At 45.3% G+C, this 12,170-nt stretch overlaps 1 protein-coding gene across 1 annotated transcript; it reads right to left on the reverse strand.

Moving 5' to 3' along the window:
* Positions 1–1,890: 1,890 nt before the first annotated feature.
* LOC146758069 (rho GTPase-activating protein 32-like) lies at positions 1,891–3,124 on the reverse strand. Its single transcript, XM_085518660.1, has 2 exons — positions 2,980–3,124; positions 1,891–2,660 (listed from the first exon to the last, which is right to left on the reverse strand). The coding sequence occupies exons 1-2, from the start codon at positions 3,122–3,124 to the stop codon at positions 2,230–2,232; spliced, it is 576 nt and encodes a 191-aa protein (XP_085374786.1). The 3' UTR covers positions 1,891–2,229.
* Between the last annotated feature and the right edge of the window lie 9,046 nt (positions 3,125–12,170).

Consider the following 12,170-nt stretch of genomic DNA (forward strand, 5'->3'; position numbering starts at 1 on the left):
ATCCTAAGCACAAGTTATTCTCTGAGTTTCAGCTGGGACTGAATTATCTTCTTCAGTGTCTGATATAATACTACGTTTTCATTCTAGAGAAACAATGGAGATAGCGCAGTGATGCTTACAGTTGCTGCCAGGCAGCATTGTACAGAGCCACAGTCAATCTCAGCTGAGAGCCCAAGGAAGTGAGAAGGAACAGAACTAGGACAGCTGACTTAAACTGGCCAAAGGATATTCCATACTATATGACATATTGTGGAAGGAGTTTTGAAGGGGGTATAACTTCATGTCAATCTCTTCCACTACTAGGAGGCTAACTGGACACTGATTGGTAGGTGGTGAGCAATTGCTTTTGCATTCATCATAACTATTATCCTTTTCTCTATCTCAGTACATAATTCTATCTCAACCCATGAGTTCTACTTTGTGTTACTTCTCCCCCCTTCAGTTCTCTCCTGCAATCCACTGGAATGGAGTGGAGTACTGTAACTCTCTCTGCCAACAGAAAAATAAAAACACATTCATTATTATTTATGGAAGACTGACTGCAGTTCAGGCTCACTGGTTTGAGGTCTCTGGGCATAACCCTGACTGTGAACAGAAGCAATTGCTGAAACAGTCTGTCAAAAAAAGACTGGAGCTTCCTCTTCCAAAAGGCGGTCCTTAGAAACAATGCAATCAAACAGCTTCCCTGTAAGATAAGGTTATCTGAAAATGCATTTAGAGAGTATCAGAGAAAGATAAGTAAGAAAGACAGCACAGAAAGCAGAAACTATTTCTTACCTCTATGACTATAAATATTTCTTTGATGTCTCTCTTACGTGATCCAATGGGCAAACATGTTGATGACTTCAGTTCTTCATGGCATCAATTTCTGTTTTAGCATGAGGCAAGTCATCCTTAAGAGACCATAAAAGCAAGCGATGAAATCGCTAACTACTGTGACATACCAGGTACCACATCTGACTGCTGTGGAACAGAACAAGCACATATGGGACAGTACACAATTCAACATCATCTCAGCAATGACTGACATCACTCCCATAGAAATTCTGAAACAGAGCTGTGAAAAATGAAAAGTAAAACATTCAGCATTTTCATTGGCATTTTGGTAAAGTTGCTGTAATAATGTAACAATAATGTAATGTAATGTAATGATGTAATAACTTCCTCCATTTTAAAGCCAGAGAATTCTGCCGTCTGAACAACCAGCAACAAGATTTGTGGTGCTCTGTTAAACTTTTTCCAGCTCTACAGCATCTTTCAAAAGGCAATGGGACCAGTAGGCTGCATTCGTATGTACCATCCCACCTGCCCCCGTGTTCTTGAGAACTCCACAACTCCAACAGAAGATATTCTCATATTTAAATGCCTTTTGGCTTACCCCTACAGTAACTTTCTCCATGATTTTTAGTGCAACTTTTTCACCAGTAAGAAGATGCCGCCCGAGTTTTACCTTGGCAAAACCACCTACAAATCAAAACACAGATGCTTAAAGTTGAGTGTGAATTCTTCTCTAATATAACATTACAATTTCCAACTGGTTTAAAAAACGAATTTCAAATTTATACAAATGAAACCTGACTTAGAGAACTGACAAGAGCTGTTAATCTATTCTCAGATTAATTCTAGAGTGGTGAGACAGACTGTTAGGCATGCTGTTTCTGTACAAAGATGACACTTACCCGTTCCAACTGTTTCATGGAATTCCTAGTACTTGAGAATTTCCTCGTAGTCACTGACAGACATCCTGAATGTGCAAGAACTGAAGATCCTCCAAGCACGTGCAATGAGGAAGTGCCAGCAGTGTTCACATCCTACTTAGGACATATTCTTAGAGGCAGAAGGGACACTCGTGGCAGATCCAGCAATGCTCATCTTCTCACCAACGTGCATCCCCCTCTCACCCAGCAACAACAAAACACAGTGCATGAAGCTGGCTTCACTTAGGTTAACAATATGGAACATCCCTCAGGGCTTTGTGCCACAGAGCAGTAGCAGGGCTGGTCTACAGCTTGAGGAAGCAGTGGAAGCCTTTCCCTGTATGGTTACAGTGTCCCTGCACGCACCCCACAGCCAGAGCGTTGCAAGCTGAGCTGCCTTGATGTTTCTTGTACTCATCCCAATCTCTGCGAATGAAAACTCAGAATTCAGTCAAGGCGTTGATTGAGCACGAGCGTGCCTTTATTCAATAGGAAAAAGGAGGGGGTGTGAGGTCTGGAGGAAAGATGGGACTCATTCTCTGTTGTCTGACGAGAGTGTCTCAGAAGTCGTGCTGTTGCCCGGAGCCTGGGACTCTTGGCCTGATTCTACCTCCCCCTCCAAGATGTTTGGCTTCTCCTCTGTAATGCTGACCTGAGCCTGCATGGTTGTGCTGCTGTCGGGGCACTCGTGCTGTGCTTGGGCTGGGCTGTCCTCGAAAGGCACTCGGTTCAGGCTGGTGCCTGAGGAGTCTGGCAGGCTCAGGTCAGCAGCTTCAACAGGTATGGGATGAACGAGAGCTTCAACGATGATGGCATTCTTCTCTTTATAACTGATGTTATACGGAAGGCTTTCATCTGAACTGCAGCATCCTGTGCTTAGTAACAGTTCTTCATTGATGGAATCACAGGATGCTGCATCGTAACATGCCTGGCGTCTTGGAGATATACAAGGGCTCAGGTCACCTAGGAAGGAGTAGACGCACAGCAGTTAGTGTCAAAGTTTCACAAGATGAATCATGAAACAGGTTCTTGACATTTGGCTATGCAGTGATGGTGGGCAGAAGCAAATAGGCTTCTAGCAACAGTGTCACTGTCTTGAAAGTGATCCTCGTGCAGGTCCAGCTCTTGTGTTGACAAGAGACTCATTTGGGAAAGACAGGGGTCAACTGAAGATGTCAGGCACAGGCTTGAATGCCAGAAGGATGTACAAGCCCACTGAAAGCATGAATTCTACCTGTGTTGCTGACAAGCAGTGATTTGAAAGCTGGATTTGCATGCTTACCTGCCAGGACCAAGACTTCAGCTTCAGAGGGCTCCCTGGCACTGCTCTGCAGTTGGCGTTTGGCCACAGGGGATGGTTTGCCCAGGCAGAAGCAGGAACGCCAACTGCAAGCTGCTGACTCTGCCCTCTTACTGGGAGAACTCATTCTGCAGAGAAAACAGAGCATGCTGTCAGTCGTGGTGCAGGGTGAGGGAAGAGCTGCACCGAACCCTTGCCAATAGTTGCCTGTTCCTGGCAATGCCTGGTTTCTGCTGAAACACAGCTTAGAAAAGCCCTCTGTTTCAAACAGCAGAGGATGCTTCCATTCCTACAGCTCAGCCCTCAAGTCCTGTTGGCTAAATACCTCTCAACGATGTCAAGCAGGGACATGGATCCCGAGAATGTTGGAGGCTCAGGCTGCTTCGCTCTCCTGGGGCAGGCCTTCAACAGGGAACGAAGGCAGGAGATGAACTTGCCCCGTTTCTTTGGCTCTGCGCAACAAAACAAAAAAACAAGTTCATTTCAGCCCTGGCTCGGTTGGATGAGGCCGAGTACAACACATTCAACAGAACACGTAACAACAGAAAGCATGTTCCCAACAAAGACACGCAAGAACGGATTTTCCCCATCCCTGGAGGTGCCCAAGGAGCTTAATGCAGTTCTCTTTCTAAGCTTGCTCAACTCGGGCATTAATGAACCCCCTGAAAGCCACGTTCAGACCCCATTTTACTAACCCGCATTGTCAAATGTAAAATACGCACCTGGCTTTGGCAATGAATGTAGGATGGACTCGAGCAGTTTTCCCCTGATGAGTTCCACGCACTCACCAGGGAAAAAACCAACCTGTAATAAGAACAAAAAGACAGGTGGGCATTAGCCCAAGCCCAGAGCCAAAGGGAAGGTCCTCTGACACCGACACAGGGCAACTGTTTGCATCCAGAAGCCATCCTGTGCAGGCAGAGCAGCTCCAACCGGAGATTCTAGACACTACTGAAGCTGTGCTCTCTAGTCAAAAATGTGTGCCTACCTCAAAGCCACGCTTGCCTCTCCACCAGGGGCTCATCTCCTTTGGTGGCATATCAACAATGCACACGATGTCTCCAACCTGCAAAAGATTGAAACATCAATCCCAGCTTCAGCACAGCTAAAACAAAAGCCTTCTTCTACGACACAAAATATGAGAGTATTCCCGAGGCGTTCACACTCTATACTAATTCTGTGCACAACAACAAGGAACGCCTGGAACTGCTTACCTCCAGAGAGAGCTCATCCGGCCCCTGGGCGACGTGGCTCCTAATAACATGGGCTGCCGCAATTGCTGGTATGTTTAAAGATGACATAGCACGCACCAGCTGCGGCTCCCGCATGTTATCAGCCTGCAAAACAGAGCACAGGCCGTTGTCAGGAGATGAGGACAAACCAGGAGGATTTCAAGGTGAGGAGCACATCTGCAAAGAAAGCTGCAGCAAATGCGCTCCGTCCTTATCAGGAGCACTTCAGAAGGAGCTGCACGTCTCATCACAGTTATTTCCCTTTCTGGCGTGCATTGCCAGGCCATGCAAAGATGCATCTCTCTCTACCCAGACTAATCAGCAATGGCACTGGCACAGATGGGTGGCCAGGCCCTTTTTGGCCCATTCTTTCCTGCAGGAGAGTACACCTGCAGCTCCTTCTAATGGCTCAACACAGGGAAAAAAGACCGGCCAGAGCTTCATACTGTACCTCCGTCGCCGCCAACTCAGGCTCACGGCTGATCCCACTGCACGCAGCACCCATCACAGCAAGTGTGAACAGCTGGAACAGAGCAGAAACACACTTCTGTTTTCTCTATTCACACAACACAGTATGGACAGACTTTTTCAGAGCTACCCGCGCATACCGTAAGCAATACGGTGCTGTGAGCTCAAACAGCCAGCAGTTCTCAACACCTCACTGCCCACCCATCCATCCCACGTCAGCTCAGCTTACCTACAAGCTGCTGCACACGACGGTGAGAAGAAAAAGCAGTAAAGATACTAACTAAAGCCACTAACTAAAGGCACTAACTAACTAATGGCACTAACTAACTAAAGGCACTAACTAACTAACGGAACTAACTAAGTAACGGCACTAACTAACAACAGTAACTAACTAACAACGCTAACTAACAACACTAACTAACAACACTAACTAACTAACAACACTAACTAACTAACAAAACTAACTAACTAACAAAACTAACTAACTAACGGCACAAAAGGCACAAGAACAACAAGACAACCAACCACTCCGACCACTAGCTCACCCACAAAGGAACACAGAACGCACCGCTCCTCCCCTCATTCCAGCCGCTTATGACATCACCAACGGCCAACAGCCTGGTCCACCATGACCCCCCACAAGGCGGGGAGCCAAGACCACGTGGTCACATCTGATTCCAACACGGCACCACAACATTCCAGGACTCAGTGAGGGCTTGGAATTCTATCCTGGTGTGGCAGCGCAATGGGAGGTGTTAGGGCACAGCTGAAGAGCTGACAGACAACGGACGTTTCCAAAGGAGGGTGCCAGATTAACTCTCAGCATTCTCTTGCGGGGCTCTTAGGAATGCTTCAAACCCATTTTCACTGCCTAGCTCATTTCTAGAAAGTCCAGTTGAGAAATGCTCACTTTGTCTGGGGAACGCCTCTATGCATCATGAATGAAAAATAAAATAAAATGGGCACACGACCCTATGAAACTTACCTCTCTGCTCTTGCTGTCAGCCAGACACCTCAGATGAGCATGACGTGTCCCTGCTCCTGAATGAAGATTCACCCAAGTCTGTGTTCCTCTCTGCTCCATCTCTGGCTCTAAAAGAAACACAGACAGAGATGATTACAAGATCCTTTGTGCAGACAAAAGACAAGGGTGCACACGAATTCTGTTTAGCAAGAAATACTACATTCCCAATGGTAGTACTTGAATCCTCCTTTGGGGCTGGAGCTCAACAGGTCAACACATCAGAAATAACACAAAGTGCATCTGGAAGACGTGTCTCAAAGCCCAGAAAATCCAACACGGGAGGGGGCTGGACAGTGGACCACAAGTGTCCATTTCCATTGCAGCTCCCTGTAGAGAACAGCACCAATCAGCAGGCGTGAATCAATTCATTCACAAGCTGCACAATGACTCTGTTCTTTACATGATAAAGAAACACACAGAGATTCCTGACCAAAAAGTTGGGAGTTAATAACGACCAAAGAGGTTCCTGTTCCTACGCCTCATCCTCTCACCCCAACTCCTGGGTGATGCCCACAGGCTTCAAGTCAGCTCTCAAATCCGTTGAACTCCAGTCACAGAACTCCATCAAAAAGGATGCCACACATGTGACACTTACATACATTTTGCATCAGAAACAGTGATGCCAGCAGGAGCAGAGAGGTGACTGTCCCCCTGTACTCAGCACTGGTGAGGCCACAACTCGAATTCTGTGTCCAGTTTGTGGCCCCTCACTGAGAAAAAGACACTGAGGCATTGGAACGTGTTCAAAGAAGGGCAACAAAGCTGGTGAGGGGTCTGGAGCACAATGGGGCCATATGAGGAGAGGCTGCAGGAGATGGGAATGTCCAGCCTGGAGAAGAGGTGGCTCAGGGGAAACCTCATTGCTCTCTATAACTTCCTGAAGGGAGGTTGCAGTGAGCTGGGGGTCGGCCTCTTCTCTCGTGTCATTACTGATAGAACTAGAGGGAATGTTTTCAAGCTGCGGCAGGAGAGGTTCAGGCTGGACATTAGGAAATATTACTTCTCAGAAAGGGTGGCCAGGCACTGGAATGGACTGCCCAGGGAGGTGGTGGAGTCACCCACCCTGGGGGTGTTCAAGGAACGTCTGCAGAAATCCCTGCTGAAATCCTGACCTCTGCCACAGGTGGCTGAGTGACACAAAAGCTGTGTCCTTGGTTCCCGGCCTTACCTTCACATGCTGTTCATCTTGCTCTGCAGCTCCTGTTCTGAATAGTCTTCTTATATTCCCATGTGATGTACCCTGAAATACATCATTTAGTGAGTCTGAACAAAACATAAGACATTAATTGGAACTGTGAAGAAATGTTTTTTGCACTTTACTTGGAGGATGTTACATGCTATACCTTCTTTTCTCAATTGTAACACATGATTTTTTATAAAAAGAAACATAGCAAGTCAGCTCTTCAGTGTGCATATTGATGAAACTTGGTGAAATACAACTTTAGAAAAAGGTAATTTGAAAATTTAAATATTCTTATCAGAATCTCTGCTATTAGTTACCGTTCCAATGTTCTGATTTGATGATGATTCTCTCAGAACTGTTTTGTCACTCCCCACCTCAAATGCACTTCAAGTGCTTTAGGAGCATCACTGGAATTTTGAATAAACTCGATATATTTTAGGAAAGCTGCTACAGATGCACGACTGCAGTACTTTGGAAAAATATAATCTTGATTGAACGCTGAACAGTGTTATTTAATTATAATCCAGGTAATTAAATTAATTAAACCAAGGGAATCACCTCCCAGTCAGTCAGCTCCCACCAGGGAAATCGCTTCCCTGCCAAGCAGATGTAACCAACACAAGCTGCTACATCACTCTAGGGCCCCACTGAGTCTTCCCAGGGGGTCTCCAAAGGCTTCCCTGTTGACTTCTGGGAACCTGGAAACACTCACATGGAAACCAGTGCCCCCTAATGTGCCCCAGAGGTTTCTCAGGGCCCTGCAATTAGCTCTACAGACATCCAGACATGCCCCAGAGCAAGTATGTGTGCTGTAGGGAGCCCAAGAGACATTCCAGAGTATGCTAGTACTCCTCAGTGCGCTCAAGGGTTCTTCACCTGTCTCTAAATATGCCATACTTGACTTTGTTTTCTCTTCTGGAGCTTAGTTCTCAGCTTTGCTTTCTCATGCCATTTATCATTCAGTTTAGAGATTATTTTAACTAAAATATTTTAATCCACCATATTTTCTGAAAACTAAGAATTGATCCCGCTCAAGGAAACAGAAGAGAAAAACATCACCCACAGGCTGCAGATATTTACCTCGACTTCTCTACATGCCATCCCTAGTGTGCTTTTCAACTCACCTTGCACAGTGACCCTGGCTTTTGTTTCAGAGTCCTCTGTCTCACAGGTGTACTCCCCGCTGTCCTTGGCGGTAGAGTCATGGATGATCAGAATGGCCCCAGTTCCCTCCTGCTGCAAGTCGTACTTCTGGCTTTTTCTGATTGCTTTGCCATCCTTGTACCACCTGATGTTCACATCTGGTTTCGACAGCTCACGGCTCAGGCTGATGTCCTGCCCTGCTGCTGCTGTCTTATCCTCCAGCTGTTTTGTTACCTCAGTAGGTTTTTCTGAAAGAAAACATGCTTTTTGAAAACATACACTTAGGGTAGGATGCCTCTCTCAAAATACACGCATCTACATGCTGGAGATAAGTTAGAGAGGCACTTGCAACAGAGGCCATCCTACAGCCAGCAGTAATCTGTAAAGTACAGACAATAGAATTCCAGGCACCATTAATTCTCTCTTAAATCTACCCCATTGAGGATGATGAACCATGTCTGAAAACTGCCTCTTCCTTCTCTCCACTGATCACACTGGGAGCCTCAGATGATGCTCTCAGATGCACATGTTCTAGATAGGAATTTGTTGTACAGCTAGATGATGTGAAGGCCATCCCTTCAGCTTATACTTAGAGGATATTGCTCCCACAGTTCCCTCAACAGATCATTCCTGATTTACTGTTAATGGAACAAGCTGTAGTGAGATGCCCATTTCCAACACTACCCCAGCGCTTTGGGTAGTTCTCACATTTGTGTCAAATGGTTCCTCCTTTTACTTATTTTTAAGAGAAATTCTCAGTGCTTCAAGGTTCAAGTAGAAGGTTGCTATTCACTTTAACCATATTATGAGTTAGCTCTCATGACAATCTTATCAGAAGACAGTTGAAGGAATCAGACCCCAGAATCTCTCCCATCTCATTACCTTTCACAGACAGAGAGGCTTTGGAGGTTAGACCACGGGCAATAAAAACGACTTCCCCAGAGTCAGTAGGAGTCACACTTTTGATAAGGAGAGTCTCTTACCAACCCACGTTAGTAGCTTTAAATCGCCCACCACTTTCCACTCTGCTTCCATTCAGTGTCCACTTGAACTCATCAATGCTTTCATGGGACAGAATGCATTCAAAAGTGCAATCTTCTACCTCCTGGATTTCATTGTTTTTCAGCCGTTTGCTAATGCCAATATTCAGCTCTGGAAGATAAGAGATAGGTTAGTATGAGGTTTAGATGGAGAAAAGGCATTTGTGACTGACATGAGTAGCAGTACTGGTGTTTGAACTCAGGATTTGCAGATCATGGCTGCGTTCCTCACTGATGTATTCTCTAAGACATTCTCCTCTCAGAATTACCAGAAAGCTATAAAAAAAAAGAGACATGAATCTCTTGGCTTTGCTCTGGAAGAACTACAAGGAGAGCAGCTCAGTCCATGGAGCACAATGAAGATTCAATGAGCTACAGAGGGAAAAACCTAACAGAGAGGACAACTCTAGGATGCTGCGTGAGAAAAAGGGTTCTGCCTACGACAAGACATTAAATGTTTCTATCAGTTAATTTGTTACCATCCTACCCCTACTGGTGTTCAAACCATTTCTCCATTTTAGGGATGTTTAGAAAGGAAACATTTCCAGGACATTCTTGACGTGTTTTGTGATTTTCATGGCAAAAGGAGATACATTTACTTCAAAAGCAATGGGAATTTTCCAGACATCACTGCGCTAAATTGCAGAAATACAGTTCTATTGTAGAAACTATTAAGGCTCGTGGGGGAATATGTGTAAGACATAGTGACCACACTGAATGTGCTTTCAGCACTCCTTTACTTTCCACAGTACTTACCCTGAATGCCGACCTTTGACTTGGCAACATCAGTGCCAATATCACAGGTATAGAAACCTGCATCTGACTTCTCGAGGTCATGGATAAGGGGACATAGGGTCTTCCCAGACTGTACCAGCTCATACTTGTTGCCAGAAGAGAGCACAACACCGTCCTTCTTCCACACTGGTTTGACCTTCTCTTTAGAGACTTCGCATTCCAATTTAATCACACCCCGCTCCTCAACAAAAACATCATCCAAGGACTTCATGAAGACAGCAGGCTTCTCTGCAATTAAACAGGCAAAACAGAACAACGTGATACAGAAGTTGAGACATTTCCAGTTGCTTTCAGATTTTTAAATAGGGATCAATAAATCTTTACCAGTACTGACGACACCAGTATAGAACCTAAAGCGATTTCATGTCCGTTGACTGAATGCGCTTTATGGTATTCTGAACTAATCAGGAGGAGAATACAGGGAACAGGAGGGACAGCCTGCATTGCCGGTGGGTGGGACTGATATCATATGAAGTAATTGGGATGCAGCTCTTCTAAAGCTGGAGAGCCGGCATTGCCCTCACGTACAGCAGAGCTCATACAGCAGGCCTCAGGATTAAGAGGATAAGCTGCTGAACAATTTTGATTTTCCTGTTTTATTGACTCCTTTTATCTATCTTCTATTTCACACATCAGATGTTTATAATGGGGAAAAAACACCCACCAAATGCAAAAGAAAGGAGAAAAATGAAATCCTTCAAACTCTGGAGTGCATAGAGTAAAAGAGCTTAATTGCTGGGGAGATCAGATTAGAATCACAGTATCCTTAGAATTGGAAGAGACCCTTAAAGGCCATCTAGCCCAGCTCCCCTGCAATAAACAGGGACATTCACAGCTAGATCAGGTTACTCACAGCCTGGTCATTAGTCATTCCAGAGGCAAAACACACACTGAATGATCTCTCCCTGCAGTCATAAATCCTTGGAGACAACAGCATTGACACTGCATGGCACTGAAGCAGTAAAAAAATTTGCTCCTGTAACTCTCCTTGTGTTAAGTAAAATGATGATAAAAAGCAATGGAATGCTTTGGCAGGACACCAAAACCATCTTCCTTCGTTGACATCTGCTGCAATGGAACCTTCCACTGGAAGAAAGCCCCTGATGACTTGTCACCCCAGAGAGGTGAGCTTTAGAAGCAGGACTGCTGCACAATAGAATGAACTGGAGCTCCTTAGCATCTCTTACATCCAGGAGGGCTGTGATCAGACCCACCTCTCACCTTCAGGCGCGCGCTTTCTGACACCTTGTCTGACTTCACTGTCACTGGGCCAGCATCCTCAGGCTTAACCTGCTTCACTGTCAGTGTGCAGCAGTTGCCAACGTTCTTGATGTCATTGTAATTATTGGTGTAAAGGAGGTTGCCATTCAGAAAGCATTCCACATCCTCGTCATCATGGGACAGCTCGCAGGAGAAGACAGCAGAGCTCTCTTCTTCAATTTCCACATCCTGCAGGTGCTTCCTTACTTCTACATCGTGGGCTGTAGGGAAACAAGGTGAACTGTTACCACTGTTACTATAAAGCATACTGGGATGTGGTAGAATGGCTGGACTAGATAATCTTTGTGTAATCTTCTCAGTGAAGTTTATACATTTGCAAAGTTAGCAGGAGAGAACGGCAGAAATCAACCTCAAGAAGAGAAATCTGAGGTGAAATAGGACATGGAAGAGGCCACCCTCCCTGCTCATACCTTCAGCTGTCAGCGTGGCCTCAGTCTCTGCAATTCCCGCCTTGCACTTGTACACACCAGCATCATTGGGCTTCAGCTTCAGAATCTGGAGCTCTGCTGAATGCTTATCCCTCTTGATCTTGTACTTCTCAGAGGGCACGATGGGTGTGTGGCCCTTGAAACATTTCACAACCTTTGGAGAAGGCCTGAAGTCACAGGACAGGATGACAGAATGACATTCCAAAGCTGTCTTGTCCTCCAACTTCCTGGTGATTTGTATATGGTAATCTGAAAAGCAAAGGTGGAAGAGAAGAAAGGATGAGGACAATTGGAAGAAGAGGAAAGTCTCTTGCGTCTGCTCCATTTCAATTAATCTCATGTTCACAATGGTTCTTTGAACAACTCTAAAGATAAAACAAATGATTGTCTATAGGGAAGGCCATTGATTACATTTCTATAAAGTAATACTGTATAGTATCTACCAAATGCAAGCTCCAGCTCTTGCTCTGTGCTTATTAAATTGCTCCCAGTTGAGGCTTTTATTCAAATAAGAGTGAGTTGAAAATATAATAAGTACTTTAGGATGTGAATGGAGACTCTTACGCTGGGGACAACAGG

This window comes from Coturnix japonica, chromosome 17 (assembly GCF_054131305.1).
Source record: "Coturnix japonica strain WE chromosome 17, WE-NBRP24, whole genome shotgun sequence".
NCBI lineage: Eukaryota > Metazoa > Chordata > Aves > Galliformes > Phasianidae > Coturnix > Coturnix japonica.

Coding starts and splice junctions, on each gene's coding strand:
- LOC146758069 (XM_085518660.1), bottom strand. CDS start 3,124: ATGAGTTCTCCCAGTAAGAGGGCAGAGTCAGCAGCTTGCAGTTGGCGT. Junction 2,661..2,979: donor TGAAGTCTTGGTCCTGGCAG/GTAAGCATGCAA, acceptor ACTCCTTCCTAG/GTGACCTGAGCCCTTGTATA.